Source organism: Hylobates moloch, unplaced genomic scaffold, assembly GCF_009828535.3.
Source record: "Hylobates moloch isolate HMO894 unplaced genomic scaffold, HMol_V3 SCAFFOLD_18, whole genome shotgun sequence".
NCBI classification, from domain to species: domain Eukaryota; kingdom Metazoa; phylum Chordata; class Mammalia; order Primates; family Hylobatidae; genus Hylobates; species Hylobates moloch.
In genome coordinates, this window is record NW_026652293.1 from 57632511 (window position 1) to 57659139 (window position 26629).

The 26629-nt window shown below is 41.4% G+C and overlaps 1 protein-coding gene across 4 annotated transcripts in view; it reads right to left on the reverse strand.

Moving 5' to 3' along the window:
* Positions 1-26629, reverse strand: part of NVL (nuclear VCP like) — a 100469-nt gene that overhangs the window by 25054 nt on the left and 48786 nt on the right. For 2 of the 4 annotated variants that reach the window (XM_032136638.2, XM_058430544.1), the window contains 3 exons: positions 22906-23025; positions 17367-17466; positions 663-769 (listed from right to left, as the gene is read on the reverse strand). In XM_032136638.2, coding sequence (XP_031992529.1) covers positions 663-769; positions 17367-17466; positions 22906-23025 — 327 coding nt within the window. Of the gene's footprint in view, positions 1-662; positions 770-16490; positions 16569-17366; positions 17467-22905; positions 23026-26629 lie in introns of those variants that run through there. The other 2 variants (XM_032136639.2, XM_058430545.1) reach the window with 2 other exon arrangements.

Genomic DNA, 26629 nt, shown 5'->3' on the forward strand with positions numbered 1-26629 from the left:
TACTAAAAAACACAAAAAATTAGCTGGGCGTGGTGGCGGGCGCCTGTAGTCCCAGCTAATCGGGAGGCTGAGGCAGAAGAATGGTGTGAACCTGGGAGGTGGAGCTTGCAGTGAGCCAAGATCATGCCACTGCACTCCAGCCTGGGTGACAGAGCAAGACTCCGCCTCAAAAAAAAAAAAAAAAAAAAAAAAAAAGATAGGGTCTTGTTCTGTTGCCCAGGCTGGAGTACAGTGGCATGATCACAGCTCCCTGCAGCCTTGACCTCCTGGGCTCAAGCAATCCTTCCACCTAAGCCTTCTGAGTACATGGTCCCACAGGTGGGTGCCACCATATCTGGCTAATTTTTTCTATTTTTTTGTAGAGACAGAGTCTCAGTATATTGCCCAGGCTGGTACCAAACTCCTGGGCTCAAATCTGTTCACCTCGTGCTCCCAAAGTGCCAGTTTCTCCAAAAGTTTCTACTCCATTTCAAATATGATCTGATGTAAATTATTTTAAAGTAATAATCGAAGATCAGTTCACCGTCCCTTTGGGAGATATAGGCTGGGCAAACACAGTTACAGAAAAGAAAGTAATCAGTCAACCAAAATTACTACCTGTTATAACTGTCTCTATTTAAAACAAGAGAAACATACAAAAATATACCATTTCCTTTACTCACTTTTGTGATAGTTTTTAAGATGGCAAGGCGATCTGCAGGGGGTGGTAAACCCACAAACAGTGTTTTGTCCAGGCGGCCCGGGCGCAGGATTGCAGGGTCAATTATATCTAGAGAAGAAGGGAGAAAAAAAGTCTTAAATAAAACCTTTTATTCTTTTTTTTATTTTTTTGAGAGAGGGTCTTGTTCCATCTCCCAGGCTGGAGTGCAGTGGCATGATCTCAGCTCACTGCAGCCTCGACCTCCCAGGCTCAGATGATTCTCCCACCTTAGCCTCCTGAGTAGCTAAGACTATAGATGCATGCTACCATGCCTGGCTAATTTTTTTCTTTTACTTAATTTAATTAATTAATTTATTTTTTATTTCAATAGGTTTTTGGGGAACAGGTGGTGTTTGGTTACATGAGTAAGTTATTTGGTGGTGATTTCTGAGATTTTGGTGCACCCATCACTGGAGCAGCATATACTGTACCCAGTGTGCAGTCTTTTATCCCACAACCGCTCCCACTCTTTCCCTCGAGTCCGCAAAAGTCCACTGTATCATTCTTATGCTTTGTGTCCTCATAGCTTAGCTTCCACTTATGAGTGAGCACATAAGACATTTGGCTGGCTAATTTTTTATTTTTAGTAGAGACAGGATTTTGCCATGTTGCCCAGGCTAGTCTTGAACTCCCGAGTGCAAGCAATCCGCCATTCTCGGCCTCCCAAAGTGCTGGGATTACAGACGTGAGCCACTGTGCTCAGACCAAATAAATAAAATCTTTAAAAAAATGCCATTGGCCAGGCGCGGTGGCTCATGCTTGTAATCCCAGCACTTTGGGAGTCCGAGGCGGGCAGATCACGAGGTCAGGAGATCGAGACCACGGTGAAACCCCGTCTCTACTAAAAATACAAAAAAATTTAGCCGGGCGTGGTGGCGGGCGCCTGTAGTCCCAGCTACTCGGAGAGGCTGAGGCAGGAGAATGGCGTGAACCCAGGAGGCGGAGCTTGCAGTGAGCCGAGATTGCGCCACTGCACTCCAGCTTGGGCGACAGAGCGAGACTCCGTCTCAAAAAAAAAAAAAAAAAAAAAAAAAAAAAAAATGCAATTAACAGCTGGGCGCGGTGGCTCACACCTGTAATCCCAGCACTTTGGGAGGCCAAGGCAGGCAGATTACCTGAGGTCAGGAGTTCGAGACCAGCCTGGCCAAATTGGTGAAACCCCGTCTCTACTAAAAATGCAAAAATTAGCCAGGTGTGATGGCACACACCTGTAATCCCACCTACTCAGGAGGCTGAGGCAGGAAAATTGCTTGAGCCTGGGAGATGGAGGTTGCAGTAAGCTGAGATCGTGCCACTGCACTCCAGCCTGGCCAACAGAGTGATACTGTCTCAAAAAAAAAAAAAACAACAAAAAAAAACCAAAGCAATTAACATGAGATGAGAAGAACCTCTTTATAAAAAATAAAAAATTAATAAATTGCATTTTATTTAAATGAAAAGCTTCTGCTCATCAAAATACATCTCTTTGGCCATGCATGGTGGCAGATCACCTGAGGTCAGGAGTTTGAAACCAGGCCTGGCCAACATGGTGAAATCCTGTCTCTACTAAAAAAAAAAAACCAAAAAATTAGCTGGGTGTGGTGGTGCAAACGTGTAATCCCAGCTACTTGGGAGGCTGAGGCAGGAGAATCACTTGAACCTGGGAGGTGGAGGCTGCAAGGAGCTGAGATCGTGCCACTGCACTCCAGCCTGGGCGACAGAGCAAGACTGTGTCTCAAAAACAATAACAAAAAAACAAAACATGTCCTTAAGAAAATGAAAAGTCCACCCCACCTTCCGGCCCCAAACTGCTCTTCTTCCAGGATTCCCTATCTCAGATAATGATCACCACACTACTCCACCCCACCCTACCTCCCAAATACCAGGCAGGTTTCTCCCTTCCCTCTAACCAATTTCCATCAAGCATTCCTCTGATTACGTCAACCCTCAGTCAAGGCAAAATGTGAGTCCTCCTAACTGGTCCTGCCTCTAGACTTCCTCTCTCTGGGCCTCTTTACAATGCCGCTAGTGTTATTGTCCTAAAATACACGTCCAATTCTCTCAAATTCCGCTCCCACTGCAGAATGAATCCTCCAGCTGTCACTATGGCAGGAAATCCCTTTAGGATCTGACCATCTTCCTTTCTGGTTTTATTTTTCCTACACATTCTTCCAACTCCCACACCCTGTTTACATCAGATCTCTTGCTGTTCCCCAAACAATCCAGAAGCTTCATGCCTTCTCTGTGCTCTCAGTGGTTCCCTTCCCTGAAGTGCCTCCCTCCTCATTTATACCTGTGGGAATTCTCAAAGGACACCTCTTTCAGGAAGTTTTCCTTGAGTCTCCCCAAATAAACTCTCTCACCTTCCTTTGTGCCTGCCAGACCCTTGGTATCAGGAGCACAGAGCAAGCCCCACACCTGAAGCTCATTTTGACCATTCCTGACTCCTCCACAAAGACCTCATTTTTAATAAAATCAAATCATTTCCAACAGTCCCTTAACCATTAATAAGAGGGTTCTTATAGCTCACAATGTTCAGACACAGGCTATAATTAATGAGATTCACGTTTCTAATAAACCTACTAAGACTTAACCAATGATTTACTCCTCTACAAAGAGGTAAATTATTATTATTCCCTTTTTAGCTAAAATTCCAAACCTGTTAGATGTTGTTCTTTAACCACCTTATGGAACCCATCTACTTATTATTCAATGGTTTCATCACTATTCAGCACATTGTTGGAATTCTCTCTTGGAATGCTAGGATTCCATACTTGGAAATAGGAAGGAATATTACTGCATAACACTTTCAATAGCATACTAGAGCATGATTCAACAAGCCTAAGGTTCTTCTGACTCTACAGGGCAGAGGTTGTCAAATATTCATGTCTCAGAATCCCTTTGCACTCTTAATTTATTGAGGACTCCTTTGTAACCTTTCTCTCCTGCCCTTCCCTCCTCTCCTTTATCCTTAGGCAGCCACCTATCTGTTTTGGCACTATAGATTAGTTTGCATTTTCTAAAGTTTTATATAAGTGGAATTATACAATATGTACTCTGCTTTCATGCAACATAATCATTTTGGGTTTCACCCAAGTTGTTTCATGTGTCAGTAATTTTCTTGTACAAGTCTTTGTATATGCTTTTTTTTTGACATCGTCTCACTCTGTCACCCAGGCTAAAGTGCAGTGGGGCAATCTGGGCTCATTGCAACCTCTGCCTTCTGGGTTCAAGCAATTCTCTGCATCAGCCTCCCAAGTAGCTGAGATTACAGGTGTGCCCCACCGCCCCCCATGCCCAGCTAAGTTTTCTATTTTTAGTAGAGACGGGGTTTCACCATCTTGGCCAGGCTGGTCTTGAGCTCCTGACCTCATGATCCACCTGCCTCAGCCTCCCAAAGTGCTGGGATTACAGGCGTGAGCCATGTCTCCCAGGCTGTATATGCTTTCATTTCTCTTCAGTAAATTACCTAAGTGTAAGATACCAGTAGTATGGCCGTATCAAACTGTAGGTATATGCTTAACTTTTAAGAAATTGCCGGCCGGGTGGAGTGGCTCATGCCTGTAATCTCAGCACTTTGGGAGGCCGAGGCGGGAGGATCACGAGGTCAAGAGATTGAGACCAGCCTGGCCAACATGGTGAAATCCCATCTCTACTAAAAATACAAAAAGTAGCTGGGCGTGGTGGCGCATGTCTGTAATCCCAGCTACCTGGAAGGCTGAGGCAGGACAATCACTTGAACCTGGGAGGCGGAGGTTGCAGTGAGCCGAGATCAGGCCACTGCACTGCAGCCTTGGGACAGAGCAAGACTCTGTCTCAAAAAAAAAAAAAAAAGAAATTGCCAAACTGTTTTCCAAACTACTCTTACGATTACATTCCCATCAGCAGTGTATAAAAGTTCCAGTTCCTCCATATCCTTGCCAACATTTGGCACAGCCAGTCTTTTCAATCTTTGTTAGTTATTCTAAGGTTTGTGGTGCTTATTGTGACTTTAATTTGCATTTCCCTAGTGACTAATGGTGTGAAGCATTTTTCATGAGTTTATTTGCCATTTGTACACCTCCTATGGTGAAGCAACTGTACAAATCTTTTGGTCATTTTTATGTTTAAAGTTGATTAAATAATTTTGTAGACTGACAAAGAAAAATGGTATATATTTAGGTTGTACAACATGTTTTTTTTTTTTGTTTTGAGATGGAGTCTCACTCTGTCGCCCAGGCTGGAGTGCACTGGCATAATCTCAGCTCACTGCAACCTCTGCCTCCTGGGTTCAAGTTGATTCTCCTGCCTTAGCCTTCTGAGCAGCTGGGATTACAGGTGACCACCACCATGCCAGGCTAACTTTTGTATTTTTAGTAGAGACGGGGTTTCACCATGTCGGTCAGGCTGGTCTCGAACTCCTGACTTTGTGATCCACCTGCCTTGGCCTCCCAAAGTGCTGGGATTACAGGCGTGAGCCACAGCGCCCGGCCTTTTTTTTTTTTGAGATGGAGTTTTGCTCTTGTTGTCCAGGCTGGAGTGCAATGGTGCAATCTCAGCTCACCGCAACCTCCGCCTCCCGGATTCAAGTGATTCTCCTGCCTCAGCCTCCCGAATAGCTGGGATTACAGGCATGTGCCACCACGCCCGGCTAATTTTTTTTTATATATATTTTTAGTAGAAATGGGGTTTCTCCATGTTGGTCAGGCTGGTCTTGAACTCCCAACCTCAGGTGATCTGCTCATCTCGGCCTCCCAGAGTGGTGGGATTACAGGTGTGAGCCACCGTGCCTGGCCAACATGTGTTTTAAAAATGTGTATACACTGTGGAATGGCCAAGTTGAGACAATTGACACACGCATTACCTCATATTCTTATTACTTTTTTTGTGGTAGATCACTTAAAATCTACTTTCTTGGCAATTTTAAAGTACCTTTTGGCCACTTTTAATATGGTGCAGATTTTTTTTTTTTTGAGACGGAGTCACTGTCACCAGGCTGCAGTGCAGTGGCACAATCTTGGCTCACTGCAACCTCAACTCCCGGGTTCAAGCGGTTCTCCTGCCTCAGCCTCCCAAGTAGCTGGGATTACAGGCATGCACCACCATGCCTCAGCTACTTTTTGTATTTTTAGTAGAGACGGGGTTTCACCATGTTGGCCAGGATGGTCTCGATCTCCTGACCTTGTGATCCGCCTGCCTCGGCCTCCCAAAGTGCTGGGATTACAGGTGTGAGCCACTGCGCCCAACCCAAAATGGTGTAGGGTTTTTGTTTTTTTTCCTGAGACAGAGTCTCACTCTGTCGTCAGGTGCGATCTTAACTCACGGCAAGCTCCGCCTCCCGGGTTCTTGCCATTCTCCTGCCTCAGCCTCCAGAGTAGCTAGGACTACAGATGCCCGCCACCACGCTCGGCTAATTTTTTTTGTATTTTTAGTAGAGACGGGGTTTCACCATGTTAGCCAGGTTGGTCTCGATCTCCTGACCTTGTGATCCGCCTGCCTTGGCCTCCCAAAGTGCTGGGATTACAGGCGTGAGCCACCGTGCCTGGCCTAAAATGGTGTAGTTTTTAATCCTTTATCAGATATATGCTTTGCAAATATTTTCTCCTAGTCTGTGGTTTATCTTTATATTTTCTTATTTGCATTTTTTTAAGAGACTGGGTCTCACTACGCTGCCCAGGCTGGCCTCGAACTGCTGAGCTCAAGGGATCCTTCCACCTCCGTCTCCTGAGTAGCTGGGTTTACAGGTATGTACCACTGTACCTGGCTTATTGGCACTTTTTGAAGAATAGTTCAGTTTATCTATTTGCTCTTTTATGGTTTGTGCTTTTAATGTCATATAGGAAATCTTTGCTTAATTCAAGGTAGAAAAAAATTTCTCCAATGTTTTCTTCCAAGAGTTTTATAATGTTGTTTTCAATGGTCTTTGATCCATTTTGAGTTATTTTTTGTATGTGGTAAAAGGTATGAATTAATTTTTCTTTTTGCATATGGATATTCAGTCGCTCCAGTACCATTGTTGAAAGACTATACATTCTCCACTGCATTGCCTTTGTGCTTTTTAAAAACCTCAACTATCTAGATATGCATAGGAATATTTCTGGATTTTTTTTCTGTTCATCTATCTGTCTCAGCTCTATGCCAATTACCATGCTGTCGAAACATCTTTTAATTTAAACACATAAATACACGCCAGGCATGGAGGCTCATGCCTGTAATCCCAACACTTCGGGAGGCTGAGGCGGGTGGATCACTTGAGGTCAGGAGTTCGAGACCAGCCTAGCCAACGTGGTAAAACCCCGTCTCTACTGAAAATAAAAAAAATTAGCTGAGCATGGTGTTGCGCGCCTGCAATCCCAGCTACTCGGGAGGCTGAGGCAGGAGAATTGCTTGAACCTGGGAAGTGGAGGTTGCAGTGAGCCAAGATTGTGCTTCTGCACTCCAGCCTGGGCAACAGGGTGAGGCTCCATCTAAAAAAAAAAAAAAACCCACAAAAACAAATCTTAAAGCCAGTTCTACATGCCCCAAGGTAAAGGGGCATACGGATGATAATTAGAACGCATTCTTAGTTTGGAAGTCCTATAATCACTTAACATCTCTGACAAATATCACACTTAATATTATGCAGTTTATTATTTTAATAAGTTATTTACAGTAAAAGGCATTCTGGACACTTTATATAAATTTTAGTATTAGATGACTTAAACTACACTTCACCAAAGGCTCCGGCAAGATTCCATGTATCACATCATTAGAAATGAGATGCTAATCTCTTCCTAGCTCTTCCCTAAACAGGCCCCTACCATTGTCTTTCCCATCTTAGTTAATGTGAACTCATTCTCCCAGTTTTTCAGGCCCAGACCTTGAAGCCATGCTTGATTCCACTTTCCCACATCCTTAATTACTCCATTAGCAAATCAGGTCAACCCTATGACATAATATATTCAGATTCTTTCTACATCCACAGCTATCACCCGGCTCAAACCATCACCATCTTGCACCTGCATTATTCTTACATCTTCCCAACTGGTTCCCTATCTAATTATGTCAGAGAGAGAATTCTTTTTTTTTCCTTTTGCCCTCTCAACCCAGCTTTTCAGAACTTTGGGAAATCTGGGAAGAGAAAGCCTAAGAGACAGAATTCTTAGGTAGATGACAAAAAATAACAACTCTGATATTTACAATAAAAATGGCACTAACAATCCCAACACTTTAAAGAGAAAGTCCATTCACTCACAAATGAGATGGTTGCCTGAAAAAGAACCCTCCTTTGATCTGTTGATAAGCAGCACCTATTGTTCTATATCAAGCACCTCCCTCTCCTCAAAAAAGCTATTACAGCTTGCCATGGGTAAAAAACATTAATTAGAAAAAAAAAAAGTTAAAATTGAGAGGTAACAGTAGCAACTTTAAACTTTAGGAAAACATCGTTTTGTTACAAATGGACCCTCAATTTTTAACCAAGGTAACAAGACAATTCAATGAGGGAGTAATTAATCTTTGCAACAAAGGTACTAGGACAAGTGGATTTTGTTTGTTTGTTTGTTTCTTTTTTTGGAGACAGGGTCTCACTCTGTAGCCCAGGCTGGAGTGCAGTGGTGTATCATAGCTCACTGCAACCTTGATCTCCGGGGCTCAAGCAATCCTCCCGCCTCAGCCTCCCAAGTAGCTAAGACTACAGGCATGCACCACCATGCCCATTTAATTTTGTTTGGTTTTTGTGTATTTTTTGCAGAGATGAGGTCTTACTATGTTGCCCAGGCTGGTCTTGAACTCCTCAGCTCAAACAATCCTCCCGTGTTGGCCTCCCAAAGTGCTGGGATTACAGGCATGAGTCACTGCACTGGGCCCGACAAGGGATATTGACACTCAAAAGAATCAACTTGCACACTTTCCTCACAACACGCAACAAATCAACTCAAAATGGATCAAAGACTTAAATGTAAGAGCTAAAATTTTATGAGAAGAAAATGCAGGAGTTAATTTTAGTGACCTTCGGTTAGGCAATGATGTTTACACCATTGATACACCATCAAAATTGCAGGCGGTAAAAGAAAAAACACATAAATTGGAATTTATCAAAATTTAAAACTTGTGTTTCAAATGACACCAAAAAAGTGAAAAGACAATCCACAGATTGGGTGAAAATATACGTAAATCACATATCTGATTTTAGATTTGTATCTAGAACAGAGAACTCTTACTACTCAATGACAAGGCAAATAACCTAATTGAAAAATGATTCAAACAGACATATCTCCAAAGAAGACACACAAATGACCAACAAGCACAATAAAAGATGCTCAACACTATCAGTTATCAGGGAAATGCAAATCAAATCAGAATGAAATACCACCTCACATCCACTAGAATAACTATAATAAAAAAAAGACAATAACAGGTATTAGTAAGAATGTGAATAAATTAGAACTCTCATATATATTTAATGTCAGAATTACTAGTGGGAATAAAAAAATGAAGAAGCCACTTTGGAAAAGAGTTTAGCAGTTTCTCAAAATGTTAAACATGGAGTTACCATATGATCCAGCAATTCCACTCCTAGGTATAGATCCAGGAGAAATTAAAACATATGTCCATACAAAAATGTATACATGAATGTTCACAGCAGCATTATTCATAATAGCCAAAAAGCAGAAACCGCCCAGATGTCCAACTGGTGAATAAACAAAATGTGGTATATCCATACAACAGGATATTATTTCATAATAATAAGGAATGAAGTATTGATACATTCTATAATATGAATAAATCTTGAAAACATTATGCTAAAGAAGCCAGATTTAAGAGCCCTCATATTGTATAATGCTATTTACATAAAATATCCAGAATAGACAAATTTATATAGACAGAAAGTAGATGATGGCCAGTAGTGACACATGCCTAAAATCTCAGTACTTTGAGAGGCCAAGGCAGGGAGCATGCTGCAGGCCAGGAGTGCGAGACCAACCTGGCTAACATGAGACCCTGTCTCTACATTAAAAAAAAAAAAAAAAAAAAAAAGGAAAGTAGATTAGTGGTTGCCTAAGGCTGGAGATGAGAAAAGGAAAAGTGAATGCTAACAGGCATGAGATTTTTTAAGGGTGATGAACATTTTTTTTTTTTTTTGAGATAGGGTCTCACTCTGTTGCCCAAGCTAGAGTGTAGTGGCACAATCTCGGCTCACTGGAACCTCTGCCTTCCAGGTTCAAGCGATTCTCCTGCCTCAGCCTCCTAAGTAGCTGGGACTATAGGTGCGCACCACCATGCCCTGCTAAATTTTGTATGTTTTTGCCAGAGACGAGGCTTCACTGTGTTGGCCAGGCTGGTCTCAAACTCCTGGCCTCAAGTGATCCACTCACCTCGGCCTCCCAAAGTGCTGGGATTACAGGCATGAGCCACACACGGCCCAGGTGATGCAAATATTCTAAGATTAGATTGTTGGGATGGTTGTAAAGCTATGTAAATATACTCAAAACCATTGAATGGTATACTTAAAATGAGTAAATTTTATGATATGCCACTTACATCTCAGTAAAGCTTTTTAAAAAAATGAATCCTCAGACTAGCAACACTATAAATATATCCATTGAAAATAATTACAAGATCAGACAACCTTCATGTAATAGGTTTCTACTCATGATTCATTAAACAAATAATAATAATAAGAATGATTTTTTTTGTTTGTTTGTTGTGAGACAGAGTCTTGTTCCATTGCCCAGGCTGGAGTGCAGTGGTACAATCTCAGCTCATTACAAATTTCACTTCCCAGGTTCAAGCGATTCTTGTGCCTCAGCCTCCCAAGTAGCTGGGATTACAGGTGTGTGCCACCATACCCAGCTAACTTGTTTTTTTTTGTATTTTTAGTAGAGATGAGATTTTTGCCATGTTAACCAAGGTTGGTCTCGAACTCCTGGCCTCAAGTGATCTGCTCACCTCGGCCTCCCAAAGTGCTGGGATTACAGGCATGAGCCATCGCATCCAGCCATAAACAAGTAATTATTGAGCTCTACTACATATCATGGCATCTATAACTCAGCCAAAGTTCTGGCTGGGCATAACTTAATTTTAAAAGGGCAGTACTGTGCCAAAGGGCAAAACATACAGGGTTGACCATGGCACCAAGTCATTGTTCAATTACCTTCAAATGCATTCAGCAACGACCCAAGGCATCCAGACTAGATGTGTAAGGAAACACTCTATTTAGCTTGGAACTTCAGGGGTAAATATCTTAGTACAATGAAATAAATACCTTCTCTGTGAGTCATCCACTCTTTCATCTGATAATTATTATTATTTTTTGAGACGGAGTCTTGCTCTGTCACCAGGCTGAAGTGCAGTAGCGCAATCTCGGCTCACTACAACCTCCACCTCCCGAGTTCAAGCTATTCTCCTGCCTCAGTCTCCTGAGTAGCTGGGACTACAGGCACGTGCCACCATGCCCAGCTAATTTTTCTATTTTTAGTAGAGACGGGTTTCACCATGTTGGCCAGGATAGTCTCGATCTCTTAACCTTGTGATGTGTCTGCCTCAGCCTCCCAAAGTGCTGGGATTACAGGCATGAGCCACCACACCCGGCCTTCATCTGATAATTATTAAGGGCTTAGAATGGGCAGAGCCTCTAACTAGAACCTACCTCTCAGAAATAAAAGTGCAGAATGAATCCCTGCCCTGCAGAAGCTTGCACATCTAATCATAATTTACTTATTTATTTCTTCTTTTCTTTTCCTTTTTTTTTTTTTTTTGAGACAGGGTCTTGCTCTGTCATCCAGGCTGGAGTGCAGTGGTGCAATCATAGCTCACTGCGGCCTCAAACTTCTGGTTTCAAGTGATCCTCCTGCCTCAGCTTCCCAAGTAGCTGGGATTACAGATACACACCAGTGTATCTGGCTAATTTTTATTTTCATTTTATATTTTTTGAGACAGTCTTGCTCTGTCACCCAGGCTGGAGTGCAGTGGCGCGATCTCGGCTCACTGCAACCTCTGCCTCCTGAGTTCAAGCGATTCTTCTGCCTCAGCCTCCCGAGTAGCTGGGACTATGGGCGCGTGCTACCACGCCCAGCTGATTTTTTTATTTTTAGTAGAGACAGGGTTTCACCATGTTGGCCAGGCTGGTCTCGAACTCCTGACCTCATGATCTGCCCACCTTGGCCTCCCAAAGTGTTGGGATTACAGGTGTGAGCCACTGCACCCGGCCTAATTTTTATTTTATTTTGTAGAGATGGGGTCTTGCTTTGTTGCCCAGGCTAATCTTGAACTCCTAGCCTTAAGAGATCCTCTTGCCTCAGCCTCCCAAAGTGCTGGGATTACAGGTGTGAGCCACCACACTTGGCCCTTATTTATTTTTTCAACTGAGCCATGCATAGAAGGCAGAAACTCTTTCTGGATTGTACTACTGGTAGAAAATACATAATTATTGAGTAGAAGAGAAAGTAATAAGATATTTGGGTTTCATAATTGTGCAGGAATATCTTTTTTAAACAGCTAGATAATAGATTAAGGGGGAACAGGCAGTTCCGTAACTGAGAACATCATTTACAGGAGTTGGTATATGAAAACAGGAATGCAAAGATGTGCATAGGAGAGACTAAGGTTAGGGTACAAAGAACTGCATTTCCTCTGGTTAAGCACAAGGAAGTTCGCTTGTTTCCAGAAGATGTGGACTTTGATATAGCACACATTAGAAGAGGGCTAGGGCTACGCACGGTGGTTCACACCTGTAATCCCAGTACATTGGGAGGCTGAGATGGGAGGATTGCTTGAGCCCAGGAGTTTGAGACCAGCCTGGGCAACATAGTGAGACGTCATCTCTACAAAAAAGTTTTTTTTTTTTAATTAGCTGGGTGTGGTGGTGCATGTCTGCAGTCCCAGCTACGTGAGAGGCTGAGGTGGGATGATCTCTTGAGCCTAGGAGGTCGAGGCTGCAGTGACCAGTGATTGCACTACTGCACTCTAGCCTAGGCTACAGAGTGAGACCCTGTCTCAAAAATACAAATAAATAAATTAAATAAAAGAAGAGGGCTGTTCAGTTCTTCAAAATAACCAAAGGTGGAATGGTGAGAGGACAGTATTTTCACTTACTTTCTAAGCATTAATACCTCAATAATTGGGAAAAAAATTAAAGGCAAGAAGATGAAAAATAAGAAAAAAGGACATTTAGGAGATCAGTCCAGGAGGGTTTAAGATCCAAGTGCTAAGCACACAAATTAAACAAACAAACAAAAAGTCACATAGAAAGAATAAGAATGACATGGAACCTTTAAAAGAAAAAAAGCAATGTCTATAAATTATGAAGAAAAATAATTTTAAACTCAAAATTATATCCCAGCTAGGTTACCAATCAAAATTAGGGTGGAATAAAGATATTTTCAAATATAAAAGAACTATGGGGGATGGTCTCACATTTGGAAAAACAAATCAAATATACAAGCAGTCAAAAAAAAGCTACTTCCTACATAATCTTTCTTAGAAAAGCCACTGAAAGGTAAGTGCCAGCAAAATGAGGGCATAAGCAAGATAAAAAAAGTACACACAAAAAACCCATGAGATCAGAAACAAAGGGCAAACAAAGGAAAACAGTCAAGGAAGTCCTGAAATAACAGCTGTTTAGACCACAGGCCTAAAGCAACCAGTCCAGATTAGAGCAGGAAGGTGGAAAGCTCCAGAGGGAGGTATCCAGAAACAAACAAATGGAACTGGTACATCGTTTGAATAAATAACATCGACAGCTGTGTAAAATATGTTATGAACAGTAACAGAAAACAAAGCAAAAGAAAAAAATGAGGGCCACTGAATCCAAGAACAAGAGTTATATGAGAAAGGAAACCTAATCAGTGTCATGCCTGGGTCAGCAAAGAGAAATAGTGACACAGCCATAGTAATGTAAACACTAGTGACTTAACCAAGAGTTCTGATCAAACTATATTACAATACTGGGAGGATGGGGAAGAGGACAGATGATGTGGCAGTGATGGTGGGAGTGGAGGGTATGGAGAAAGGGTGAACATAAGATAACTAAATCTTCATCTACCTTAAAATGAAGTTAATGGGCAGTGTTTAAAATTGATAAGAAATAGCCATAAGAGTATATTTGAAAATATGAAGGAAAAAAAATAGCTCAAGTGGTTGCCTCTGGGCAGGGGATTAGAAGGGATGGGACAGAAAACTACAGTTTTTGTTATAAGCTTTTCCCGCCATTTGATTTGAAACTGGGTCCCTCCCTCTATATGTCAAAATTACAACTGGAGATGAGATTTGGGTGGGGACACAGAGCCAAGCCATATCACTCACCAAGGTTCAACTTTTGCACACGTGTAGTTTCCTCGTAGGGCTGTTGTGAGGTTTACAATGGTAAAGCATCCAACAGAGGGCCTGGCACTCAGTAGGTACTCCAAGAACCTAATTGTTATTACTGGTGATTGTTTTAAATAATATGGACTTGTAAAGAAAATGAAATAAACTCATTTTCATCTCCTTGCACAGACATTTTAGAACTGAAAATAGACCAACTTTTCTCCAAGTGTCCCCTATCTCAGAAGTGGCAAAACCTTTCACCCAGTATAGGTAAAACAATCTAACAATAAGAATAGCCCTTATTTATTTTCTTTCTCTTATCCCACATCTAATTCCAGAAAATCCTATTAGTTTTACTTTCAAAATATGTCTCAAATTTTACCACTTCTTACTTCTCCCATTAAGCTCACACAAATTCTCCATGGACTGTAGATCTTCTGGCTCAGAGTATCTTTTGTGTCAAGGACTTCTTTGGAATACAGAAAGTTTATAGACTGCTTCTTAAACGTTTTTCAATGTATAAAGTAAAATACATCAGAAAGATTACAAGGTGAAACGCCATCTCTACTAAAAATACAAAATTAGCCGGGTGTGGTGGTGCATGCCTATTACAGGCTCAGAGTATCTTTTGTGTCAAGGACTTCTTTGGAATACAGAAAGTTTATAGACTGCTTCTTAAACGTTTTTCAATGTATAAAGTAAAATACATCAGAAAGATTACAAGGTGAAACCCCATCTCTACTAAAAATACAAAATCAGCTGGGCGTGGTGGCAGGTGCCTTTAATCCCAGCTACTCGGGAGGCTGAGGCAGGAGAATCACTTGAACCAGGGAGGCAGAAGTTGCGGTGAGCTGAGATCACGCCACTGCACTCCAGCCTGGGCAGCAGACCAAGACTCTGTCTCAAAATAAATAATAAAAAAAAAAAAAAAACTTAAAATATGGTGCAGGCTGTTAACGATAGAATAGGTTATTACAGGAAATGAAAGATTGATGCTGTGGTTTGAATGTATTCCCCAAAGTTCACGTATTGGAAACTTAATCCCCCCAAAAAAGTGTTGAGAGGTGGGACCTTTAAAAGGTGATTAGGTCATGAGGGCTCTGCCCTCATGAATACTGCTGGTTTCAAGGGAGTGGGTAAGTTATTACAGGAGTGGACTCTTGATAAAAGGATATGTTTAGCCACTCTCTCTATTTTTTGAATAATAGAGACAAGGTCTCACTATGTTGCCCAGGCTGGTCTTAAACTCCCAAGCTCAAGCGATCCTCCTGTCTCACCTCTTAAAGTGTTAGGATTACAGGCATAAGCCACCATGCCCAACTTGGCCACTTTCTTTCTTTCTTAAATGTCTACTCATTTATTAACTATGTTTCTATATGATGTTATTAATATACTGCATATATGACAAGCCATATATCAAAACCAGATAGTACAAACAATGAAATAAAGTAACAGATAATAATTTTAGCATTTTCTTGTCTCACCACCAACAGATACTAAGCCCATCCTTACTAATTTATGCTCCTCACTTTAAAAAGGATGATCATATACTGGAAAAAACTGGATCAATGTATTTCTTCAACGAGGTTTTTTTGAGAGAAACAGGGCCCTCATTTCCTACTCCCCAGGATCCCCCCTCTCTCTGCTTCTCTCTTCTCCAGACTTCCTCCAGTGAAACTAATCTTTTGCTATACAAAACGCTTTTTGGTAGGCTGAAGAAAACAGTTGTTTAGCTCAGGCAGTTGAGATAAATGTCCAAAGATAGGGTAAAATTAATTAAGCTTTATTTGTCCACACTTATTCATGGGCCCATGGTTTCTTCCTGTCCAGGCCACTTTCCTTTTGCTCTCTCATGCATGCTCTTGTGCTCTTCCACCCTTTCACCTTGGGGTGATGCAGCAAGAAGGCCCTTGACAGATGCAGGCCACTCAACCTTGACCTTCCCAGCTTCCTGAACTAGAAGAACTGAATCTCTTGTCTTTTTAACACAAATTATCCAGTTTCAGGTATTCTGTTATAGCAAAACAAAACAGACTAAGACAAGCATCTTCTTGAAATATGTGAGAAAAGATCTGTATCTGCTTATGAAAGGGAGGATGTGATTCTGTTCAACTCTGAGGGACTTTCTTCTAGGATGACTCTGTGATTTTATGACCTAATGACTGTTCCCACTACTATTACCAAACTGCTTATGAACATGATAACAATTACTAAATAGCAACGTGCTGTTTAACACCACTGTGGTAGATACATTACCAACATCATTTAACCTTTGTGGCAATCCTGCCAATTAAGTATTATCATCCTCATTTAAAAAGTGCCAAAATGACGGTCAGCAAGATAAAGTAATATAGTCTCAAGGTTACTATGGTATAATACAGAATATAATTGGTCTTTGCCCACCTTTCCTGGCATAGATCTTCAAAAATCCTTGCAATTTCCTGAGTGCCAGGAATATCTTTGTTGAGCTAATGTGGTGACGCATAGTGGCCCCACAGGTAGCTTCGGGCAGGGGACTGATCACCAGAAAGATCAAGCATGTGATTAGAGTTGTAACTCTGAGCCATCTTCTGCACTTCTGTAGTCTTGAGCCCTTTTCTGAATCCCTCAAAGAATGCTTAACCTTGAAAACAATTTTCAGTAATTATTAAGGGCAAATATAGGGGCATGGCTCCAGCATAAAACCTTAAAAATCTATCTTTAATTTCTAGTAGAGTGAAGAGTCTGGTTTTTGTTTCCTATAAGCTAGAGAGAAACCACAAGACACAAATTCTGAAAATACTTTTGTGGTCAAAAGTGTATGCTGGTTGGTTGCAGTGGCTCACGACTGTAATCCTAGCACTTTGGGAGGTCGAGGTGGCCAGATCACCTGAGGTCAGGAGTTCAAGACCAGCCTGGCCAACATGGCGAAACCCCATCTCTACTAAAAATACAAAAAATAGCCGGGCATGGTGGCAGCATCTGTAATCCCAGCTACTCAGGAGGCTGAGGCAGGAGAATCACTTGAACTCAGGAGGCAGAGGTTGCAGTGAGCCAAGGTCATGCCACTGCATGCCAGCCTGGGTGACAGAGCGAGATTCCATCTCAAAAAAAAAAAAAAGTGTATGATGCAACTGTTCTCAGCCAGAAAGAGCTTTCTAAGCACCAACACAGAAAAGCAATCTCATGGGATCCAAGCAGTAATACTATACTTTTTACTATAGCTTATGCAAAAGCTTTCTAAGCCTTTATTTTAACTATGAAGTTTCCTTTCACAGAACCAAAAATGGATTGCCCAAATTTAATCTTCCTTTCCTAGGACGCATGTGAATTATATTGTTTATAAATGCTATAAGTTTTTACTTTTAATTATCTGAATCTCTTCTATGGAAATGCTATAAGTTTTTAGATTCCTCGGTGTCACAATATTTTTATTTCTTACCTGGCCTGTTAGTGGCTGCCATAATAAAAACCTGCTGGCGTGCTTCCAGACCATCCATCTCTGTAAGTAGCTGATTCACCACTCGGACACTTGCCCCTGTCTAAAAAGACATAAATCTGGTTCCATCAGCTCTCAATACAAAGGAAAAAAACCCATTTTCTTCCGCATAAAAATAATACATTTCCCCATGCAAAAGAGATAATGATCATTTTCTGAAGAGTCACGATATGCAGACACTATGCAAAATGTGTTCTCATCAGTGGACCTCCCCAGCAATCCTATTATTATCCACAGTCTAAATGAGGAAAGTGAGGCTTAGAGGGGTTATTTGTCCAAGTTCTTATCACTAGATAAAGGAAGAAATGAGACTCAATCTCAGGCTCAATGGATCCCAAGGTCTGATGTTTTTGAGTTACTCAAAGATCTAACCATCACAATACACGTCCCTTGGGGCAAATCTACAGGTAGCTTTTGTTTCTTTGGTAGAGATGGGGTCTTGCTATGCTGTCCAGGCTGGTCTCGACCTCCTGGCCTCAAGCAATCTTCTTGCCTCAGCCTCCTAAAGTGCTGGGATTATAGGTGTGAGTCGCTGCACCCCACCAGGACTAAGCTTTTTTACTTGCTTGTTTTGTTTTTTGAGATGAAGTTTTGCTCTTGTTGCCCAGACTGGAGTGCAATGGTGTGATCTCGGCTCACTGCAACTTCTGTCTCTCGGGTTCAAGCAATTCTCCTGCCTCTGCCTCCCAAGTAGCTGGGATTACAGGCATGTGCCATGACGCTTGGCTAATTTTATAATTTCAGTAGAGATGCGGTTTCAACATGTTGGTCAGGCTGGTCTTGAAACTCCTGACTTCAAGTGATTGGCTCACCTCGGCCTCCCAAAGTGCTGGGATTACAGGAGTGAGCCACTGCACCCGGCCCTAGACTAAGCTTTTGAACCCCAAATTTCCCAGTATATCAGGTATTCTAGATCTCATTTTATTTTTAAAGCCAGTCAAATTTAACAGTGGGAGGGTGTATACCAACTTTGGTGAGACTAACTTTTTTTTTTTTTTTTTTTGAGGCAGGGTTTTACTCTGTAGCCCAGGCTAGAGTGTAGTGGTGTGATCTCAGCTCACTGCAGCCTTCCCCTCCTGGGCTCATACAGTCCTCCCACCTCAGCCTCCCAAGTAGCTGGAATTACTGGTGTGTATCACCACGCCTGGCTAATTTTCACATTTTTTCTAGAGATCCTCTTGCTATATTGCCCAGGCTAGTCTCAAACTCCTGAGCTCAACCGAACCTTCCGCCCTGGCCTCCCAAAGTGCTGGGATTACAGGCTTGTGCCACTGCACCTGGACGACACTAATGTTAATAAGTTCTGATAACCCACCACCATTAGACCAGCCAGGTGTTCCAGATCTTTTTAGTGCAACACATACAGGAGTATCTGGGACACTGAGGTATTTTCTCTTTTCCTTGAAGCAAATAATACAAAGTACAGCTACCTCAGCAATATCTAAGTGAAAGGAAACATTCAGGGAGTTGGTATAAATTCAGGGAGAGGGATAAATCACTTAGATACAGAAACAACAAAAAAGTTTTAAATGAAGGAAATGAGAAAAGTGGTGCTGTGTTTTTGGTCATTAATTGCTTTTCTTCACCATAAATTTTATGTACAGAGGTGGTAATGGGCTTACCTCATTTTCTTTCTTTTTTTTATTTTTATTTTTTGAGACAGGGGTCTTGTTCTGTTGCCCAGGCTGGAAGTGCAGTGGTGAGATCTCAGCTCACTGCAACCTCTGCCTTCCAGGCTCAAGCAATCCTCCTACCTCAGTCTCCCAAGTGGCTGGGACTACAGGTATGCACCACCACACCTGGCTGATTTTTCTTTCTTTCTTTTCTTTTTTTTTTTTTTTTTGTAGAGCCAGGATTTCACCATGTTGCCCATGCTGGTCTTGAACTCCTGAACTCAAGCAATCTGCCCGCCTCGGCTGCCCAAACTGCTGGGATTACAGGTATAAACTACCACGCCCAGCTTACCCCACTGATTTCTCTAGAAAAAAAATATTTGGTGCTCCTTATCATCACTCCTTGGTAACATAACACTAACAGAATCATAATCCATACTCAAAAATATAAGGAAGTAATGGGTAAAAAACATTTTTTTCTACATAAGCAAGACAAACTCAGAGTCAATACAACAATGACTGACAGATTTTGCTGTATTAAAGCCATAATATTCTGGCCGGGCATGGTGGCTCACACCTGTAATCCCAGCACTTTGGGAGGCCGAGACATGTGAATCACCTGAGGTCAGGAGTGCAAGACCAGCCTGGCCAACATGGCAAAACCCCATCTCTACTAAAAATACAAAAAATTAGCTGGGCATGGTGGCGGGAACCTGTAATCCCAGCTGCATGGGAGGCTGAGGCAGAAGAATTGCTTGAACCTGGGAGGCGGAGGCTGCAGTGAGCCGAGATCGCGCCACTGCAGTCCAGCCTGGGCGACAGAACGAGACTCCGTCTCAAAAAAAAAAAAAAAGAATACATTCAAATTTAAAATGTTTTTAGAGTCCAGGCATGGTGGCTCATGTCTGTAATCCTAGCACTTTGGAAGGCTGAGGCAGGTGGATCACCTGAGGTTAGAAGTTCGAGACCAGCCTGGCCAACATGGTGAAACCCTGTCTCTACTAAAAAAAAAAAAAAAAAAATACAAAAAATCAGCTGGGCGTGGTGGCACACACCTGTAGTCCCAGCTACTCAGGAGGCTGAGGCACAAGAATCGCTTGAACCCAGGAGGCAGAAGTTGCGGAGAGCTGAGATCACGCCACTGCACTCCAGCCTGAGAGTGAGACTCTGTTTAAAAAAAAAAAAAAATCAAATAAAAAGAAACAAACAAAAAATAAAAATAAAATGTTTTTAGAAACTGCTTTAGGTGAAAATGTTAGAAAAGCAAACTATAGCTGGGCGTAGTGGCTCACACCTGTAATCCCAGCACTTTGGGAGGCCAAGGCGGGTGGATCACCTGAGGTCAGGAGTTCGAGACCAGCCTGGCAAACATGGTAAAACCCCGTCTCTACTAAAAATACAAAATTAGCCAGGTGTGGTGGCACACATCTGTAGTCCCAGCTACTTGGGAGGCTGAGTCAGGAAAATCGCTTGAACCTGGGAGGCGGAGGCTGCAGTGAGCTGAGATTACACCACTGCACTCCAGCTTGGGTGACAGAGCAAGACTCTGTCTCAAAACAAACAAACAAACAAAACAAAAAACAAAACAAAACAAAAACACAAGAAAAGAAAGCCATATATATCAGAGTATAGAAATGTATGGCAGTAGGCTAGGCGTGGTGGCTCATGCCTCTAATCCCAATACTTTGGGAGGCCGAGGATGGTGGATCACTTGAGACCAAGAGTTCGAGACCAGCCCGGCCATCATGGTGAAACCCCATCTCTACTGAAAATACAAATATTAGCCAGGCATGGTAGCAGGCGCCTGTAATCTCAGCTACTCGGGAGGCTGAGTCAGGAAAATCACTTGAACCTGGGAGGCAGAGGTTGCAGTGAGCTGAGATTGTGCCATTGCACTCCAGCCTGGGTAACAGAGCAAGACTCTCTCTCAAAAAAAAGAAAGAAATGTATGGCAGTAGACATCCAAGAAACAGATAAAGCTGCTCTGCCTATGGAGCGGCCATTCTTTATTCCTTAAAAAAAAAGAGAGAGACAAACCAGAAGTTAGACATGTACTTCATACGGCTACAGACTTCTTTAAGGGCAACAGTTGACAATGAACCTCTCCAAATTTAGATTTACCAGCTGACAGTAGAGAGCTTCAAACCAGTTGAAGGGGCTATGGACAAATGAAGGGTTTATTCATGGCAAAAGAGACGGGAATAGAAAGGAAAGGAATAAAATCCAGAGCATGCTGTGTCCTAACCAGCTGGAGATAACAAAGTGCTGTGTTTTGCTCCATAGCCCACAGTAGACTTTGGAATATGACTGGGGAACCTGGGAAAGATCTCTGCCTCAGTCACTGACATCACTATCAAAGATAAGCCTGTAATAAGAATTTTCTATGATGGTATCAATGACTACCGGATGAAGAAACAAAACCGCTAAAATGTGAGTCACATTTATTTATTTATTTATATTAGTCATCTTTTTTTGTGTGACTTTTGAATGTTTTTGGAGATTTTTAGCAAAATGAGGCATGTAATAATGTTTTATGACCTAAGAACACACACACACACACACACACACACACACACACGCACACACACCCCGCTATTGAAAATAAATCACAAAAGATTTCCTAGGTTTCAGAAATGATGGTAAAACTCTGTCTCTACTAAAAACTACAAAAATTAGCCAGGTGTGGTGGCGGGCACCTGTAATCCCAGCTACTCAGGAGGCTGAGGCAGGAGAATCGCTTGAACCTGGGTGGCAGAGGTTGCAGTGAGCCGAGATTGCACCATTGCACTCCAGCCTGGGCGACAGAGTGAGACTCTGTTTCAACAACAACAACAACAACAAAAAAGAAATGTAACCATTCCTTTAGTCATCTTACAAGAAATGTACTTGTGGCCGGGCATGGTGGCTCACCCTTGTAATCCCAGCACTTTGGGAGGCCGAGGTGGATGCATCACCTGAGGTCAGGAGTTCAAGATCAGCCTGACCAACATGGGGAAACCCTGTCTCTACTAAAAACACAAAAATTAGCCAGGCATGGTGGCGGATGCCTGTAATCCCAGCTACTCAGGAGGCTGAGGGAGGAGAATCGCTTGAACCCAGGAGGCGGAAGTTGCAGTAAGCCAAGATTGCGTCATTGCACTCCAGCCTGGGAGACAAGAGCAAAACTCCATCTCAAAAAAAAATAAAAATAAATAAAAATAGCAGTTGCTATCTGCTTCAAAAAGGTTATATATTTATTGTTTATGTTATGCTTCACTAAGCTTCAAATTGTTATATAATAGCACTCCTAATAACAAGTGTTTCTGGTACTCCGTACTGAAATCCCTAAGGACTGTGACTCAGTGTGGCTGACACAAGGGGTATTCAATGCAGATCAATTTTATATCTTCTCCAGATATAAAATGGGTGTTGGGTCTTCTTTTATCTTCTTCATTTTAATGTCCTCACTTTAAGAGAAAAGGTTTTGGGTCTTAAAGTTAATAACCTGACCCTATTTTGAGTGCATGATATCTTAAACTGTATTTTTTCCTGTCTCAAGAACCCATTTAGCTCAAGAATGTTGTAGGATTACAAGATTATAAGGCAAGCTATTTAAAACAATATCATTTCCATACCTACCTACTCATTTGTGTGAATTAGGATGACCTAAAGATTGTGCAACCAAAATAATATACAGGAAAAAAAGTGGATGCAGAGGCAGATACAGAATACAACTGCTATCTCTAAGATTTGATTTCAAATTACTAGATGCCTTCATTAAGAGTCTCAATGCTCCCAAGGGATGACTTCATAAGAAATACCTGGCTTGGAACACAGAAAAGGTTTATTGTGCTAAAAGAATCTGAAAACCACTAGTCCGTGATACTTACCTCTCGGTCTGATCTTCGAGGACATAAAGCATCTACTTCATCAAAGAATATCACACAGGGTGCTGAGTTCTTGGCTCGTTGAAAAACTTGTCGCACAGCACGTTCACTCTCACCAACATACTAAACATACACAGAAAGGAAATAAAATACCAACAGTTCAACTTTGTGGTTTGGGTCAAATGATACTAAAACAGTTTTATGTGACATAAAACTAGTTTTATGTGTCAAAGTACAGAAAGTATCAGAATGAACTATATACAATTGCTGATATTTAACCATTTTTGATCTGTAATAGCCAACTGCATATAGTTCAACTTAATAAAATTAGCTACTATTTCAGCCTACTATAAATTTCCTTATTTATAAAATGAAGACTTAAGTGAAATGTAAGGTCTTCTCTAGCTCAAAAAAATCACCAAAATTCAATTGCACTTTAGAATTAATCTTGTAAGCCTCATGCATATAAAATATCCAGCAGTAATTTTCATTGATTCAACAGTATTTTACATGCACACAAGTCAAATTACTGTTTTATTGTTATTTCTACACAAGTCGTCTTACTAAATAAAGGAATACCTATTTTGTCATACAGCATCAGAGGAAGCAAAGTGAGCCAACTAGGCATTTAACAGGTTTCATAATGGCTTACTCTATGTTGAAATCTAAATCAAAATATAAAACATTAAGATAAGTCAAGAAATATAGCAATTCACAAGCAACTATAACATTAGGACTAAGTAATATGAAAAGCTACATGTAAGGATTATTTCACTTTTAGCTTAGGCATAAGAAATTTTTCTTGTAAAATGTCAAACCAGATGATTAAGAAAGAGCAGTTTTTTCTTAATGAAACTGCTAAATAAGATGGAATCCAAAAACATCTTTACAGTGCCAATTATTATTATTATTTTTGTTTTAAGACAGGGTCTCTCTGTCAACCAGACAGGAGTGCAGTGGAGCGATCTCAGCTCACTGCAACCTCCAACACCCAGGCTCAAGCAATTCTCCTGCCTCAGCCTCCCGAGTAGCTGGGATTACAGGCACACCGCCACTATCACCTGGCTAATTTTTGTATTTTTAGTAGAGATGGGGTTTCACCATGTTGGCTAGGCTGGTCTCGAACTCCTGACCTCAAATGATCCACCTGCCTCGGCCTCCTAAAATGCTGGGATTACAGGCATGAGCCACTGCCCCCGGCCTACAGTGCCAACTATTTCATATCACCTATGCTATTTAATGACTATATGGCCATACTAAATAATCAAGGCAAAGAATACACCACAGACGACAGAGATTAAAGTGTTATTTTTTCATTTGACTAGAACTTTCTTTCCCTCACATTCTTTTGGTACTTTTCTTTGAACTTTTGCTCATTCTGCTTCCCTTACTTGAACTGCTTTCTAACCTACCTCCAAACATTTCTTGTTGCATTCTAAAAGATCCTCATTAATCATTCTTCCCATAATAGCTAATTTGATTAAGTTGAACTATATGCAGTTGGCTATTACAGGTCCAAAATGGTTAAATATCAGCAATTGTATATGGCTCATCCTCATCCTGATACTTTCTGGACTTTGACACATAAAACTAGTTTTACAACACATAAAACTGTTTTACTATCATTTGACCCAAACCAAACCCAAAGTATTTCTTTGCTCTTAAAGTACTTTGTATTATTATAACATTTGAGCTCTTCTACCTTCACTATATTATATTACAAAGCCCTTGGAAAGCAGGGGTCCTATTCAGATATTCAGATTTTATCATTTTTATAATATTTGAGCTCTTCTACCCTCACTATATTATATTACAAAGTCCTTGGAAAGCAGGAGTCCTATTCAGATTTTTCTGTCATAACATCCTGCACGGTGTACAAATATAGCACACAGTGTGCAAATATAATAAACAGTGTACAAATATAGTAGACTTTCCTGGAAAATCTAATTCAGCAAAAACTATACTTGCAATGCTGAAGCAAAATATTCAGTACTGTTGTAAAAGAAGGCCTATCAGGGGGCTGGGAGACATAAAGTTTCAGATAGGAATAGAAGAGAACAATCAATACCGTTGGCAAAGTGACTTTGGAAATGGTAAACCAAGGTAGCTAGGTAAAAGGAAATTTAATTTAGGGAAAGGTAAACCTAGAGTTTCAACAAGGAAATATTAAAACCTATTTAATCTTAACAAGGCAACAGTGATTAAAAATAAGTAAATAAATGAAAAGCCCATCTTATCCTTTATTTGAAACATGCAACATTTCAAGTAAAGATCCTACATTTATTATCTCAAAATCTTTATTGGCCATCAAATTTTCAACCATTTTAGTCTGGCTTTTGCAAACATCATTATTAAACATATTTTCCCTAGAGCCACCAATGACCTTCTAATTACCAAATCCCAAGTCCCACTCTCAATATCTTTTATACTGTTTGGTCACACTGACAAGGTTGAAAAACTTATCTTCCCTTGGTTTTCAGGCTTAGAAGGTCCGGGGTGTCCTCCATCTTATGACCAAGAATTTTCAGTCTCCTTTACCAGATCTTGCTTCTTTATCCCTTAATTGTTCGAATCTTTCAGGGTTCTGTCAGAGGCCCTTAATGTAACTGTTCTTTTACTTAGTAAACTTGTCCTACCAGACTGAACCCATTCCCATGGTTTTAGGTACCACTTAGATGATAGTGACTTTCAAGTCTCTTCAGAGCTTCAGATTCACATTTCCTACTGCCTGCTGGACATCTCCAGATGGCTGTTTAATCTAAAATGTCCTAGAGCGAACTCATTATCCAATCCCAAGATGTCCATCTTCCTCATTAGATCATCTAATCTTTTTTTTTTTTTTGAGACGGAGTCTCACTCTGTCGCCCAGGCTGGAGTGCAGTGGTGTGATCTCTGCTCACCGTAACCTCCACCTCCTGAGTTCAAACAATTCTCCTGCCTCAGCTTCCTGAGTAGCTGGGATTACAGACACCCACCACCATGCCTGGCTAATTTTTTTGTATTTTTACAACGGGGTTTCACAGTGGCCACACTGGTCTTGAATTCCTGACCTCAAGTGATCCGCCCACCTTGGCCTCCCAAAGTGCAAGCATTATAGGCGTGAGCCACCGCACCCAGCCCAGACCATCTCATCTTTCAGAGATATTCTGCACTCTTCCATAGACCTCTTCCCCCACCCACCCATAAAAAACAAATCAGACCACAATGAGGCAAAATGTCATATTCACCAGACTGGCAAAAATGAAAATATCAGACACCAACACTGCTGTTGAGAATGTGGGACAGTCTGATACAATCCCTTTACAAAAATAGTCAGCAATATCCAATTTTTTTTTTTTTTTTTTGAGACAGGATGTTGCTCTGTTGCCTAGGCTGGAGAGCAGTGGCGTGATCATAGTTCACTGTAGCCTTGACCTCTCAGGCTCAAGCGATGCTCCCACCTCAGCCTCCCAAGGAGATGGGACTACAGGTGTGCATCTGGCTAATTTTATGGGTTTTTTTTGTAGAGACAGGGTCTCACTATGTTGCCCATGCTGGTCTCAAACTGGCCTCAAGCAAACCTCCTGCCTTGACCTCTCAAAGTGCTGGGATTACAGGTGTGAGCCACTGTGCCCAGCCAATACCTAATATTTTTGAAAGTGCACATACTCTAAGATTCAGCAATTCTCCTTCTGGGTATATACCCTAAGGGGAAAAAAATCTCACAAATATATGCAAAGATATACAT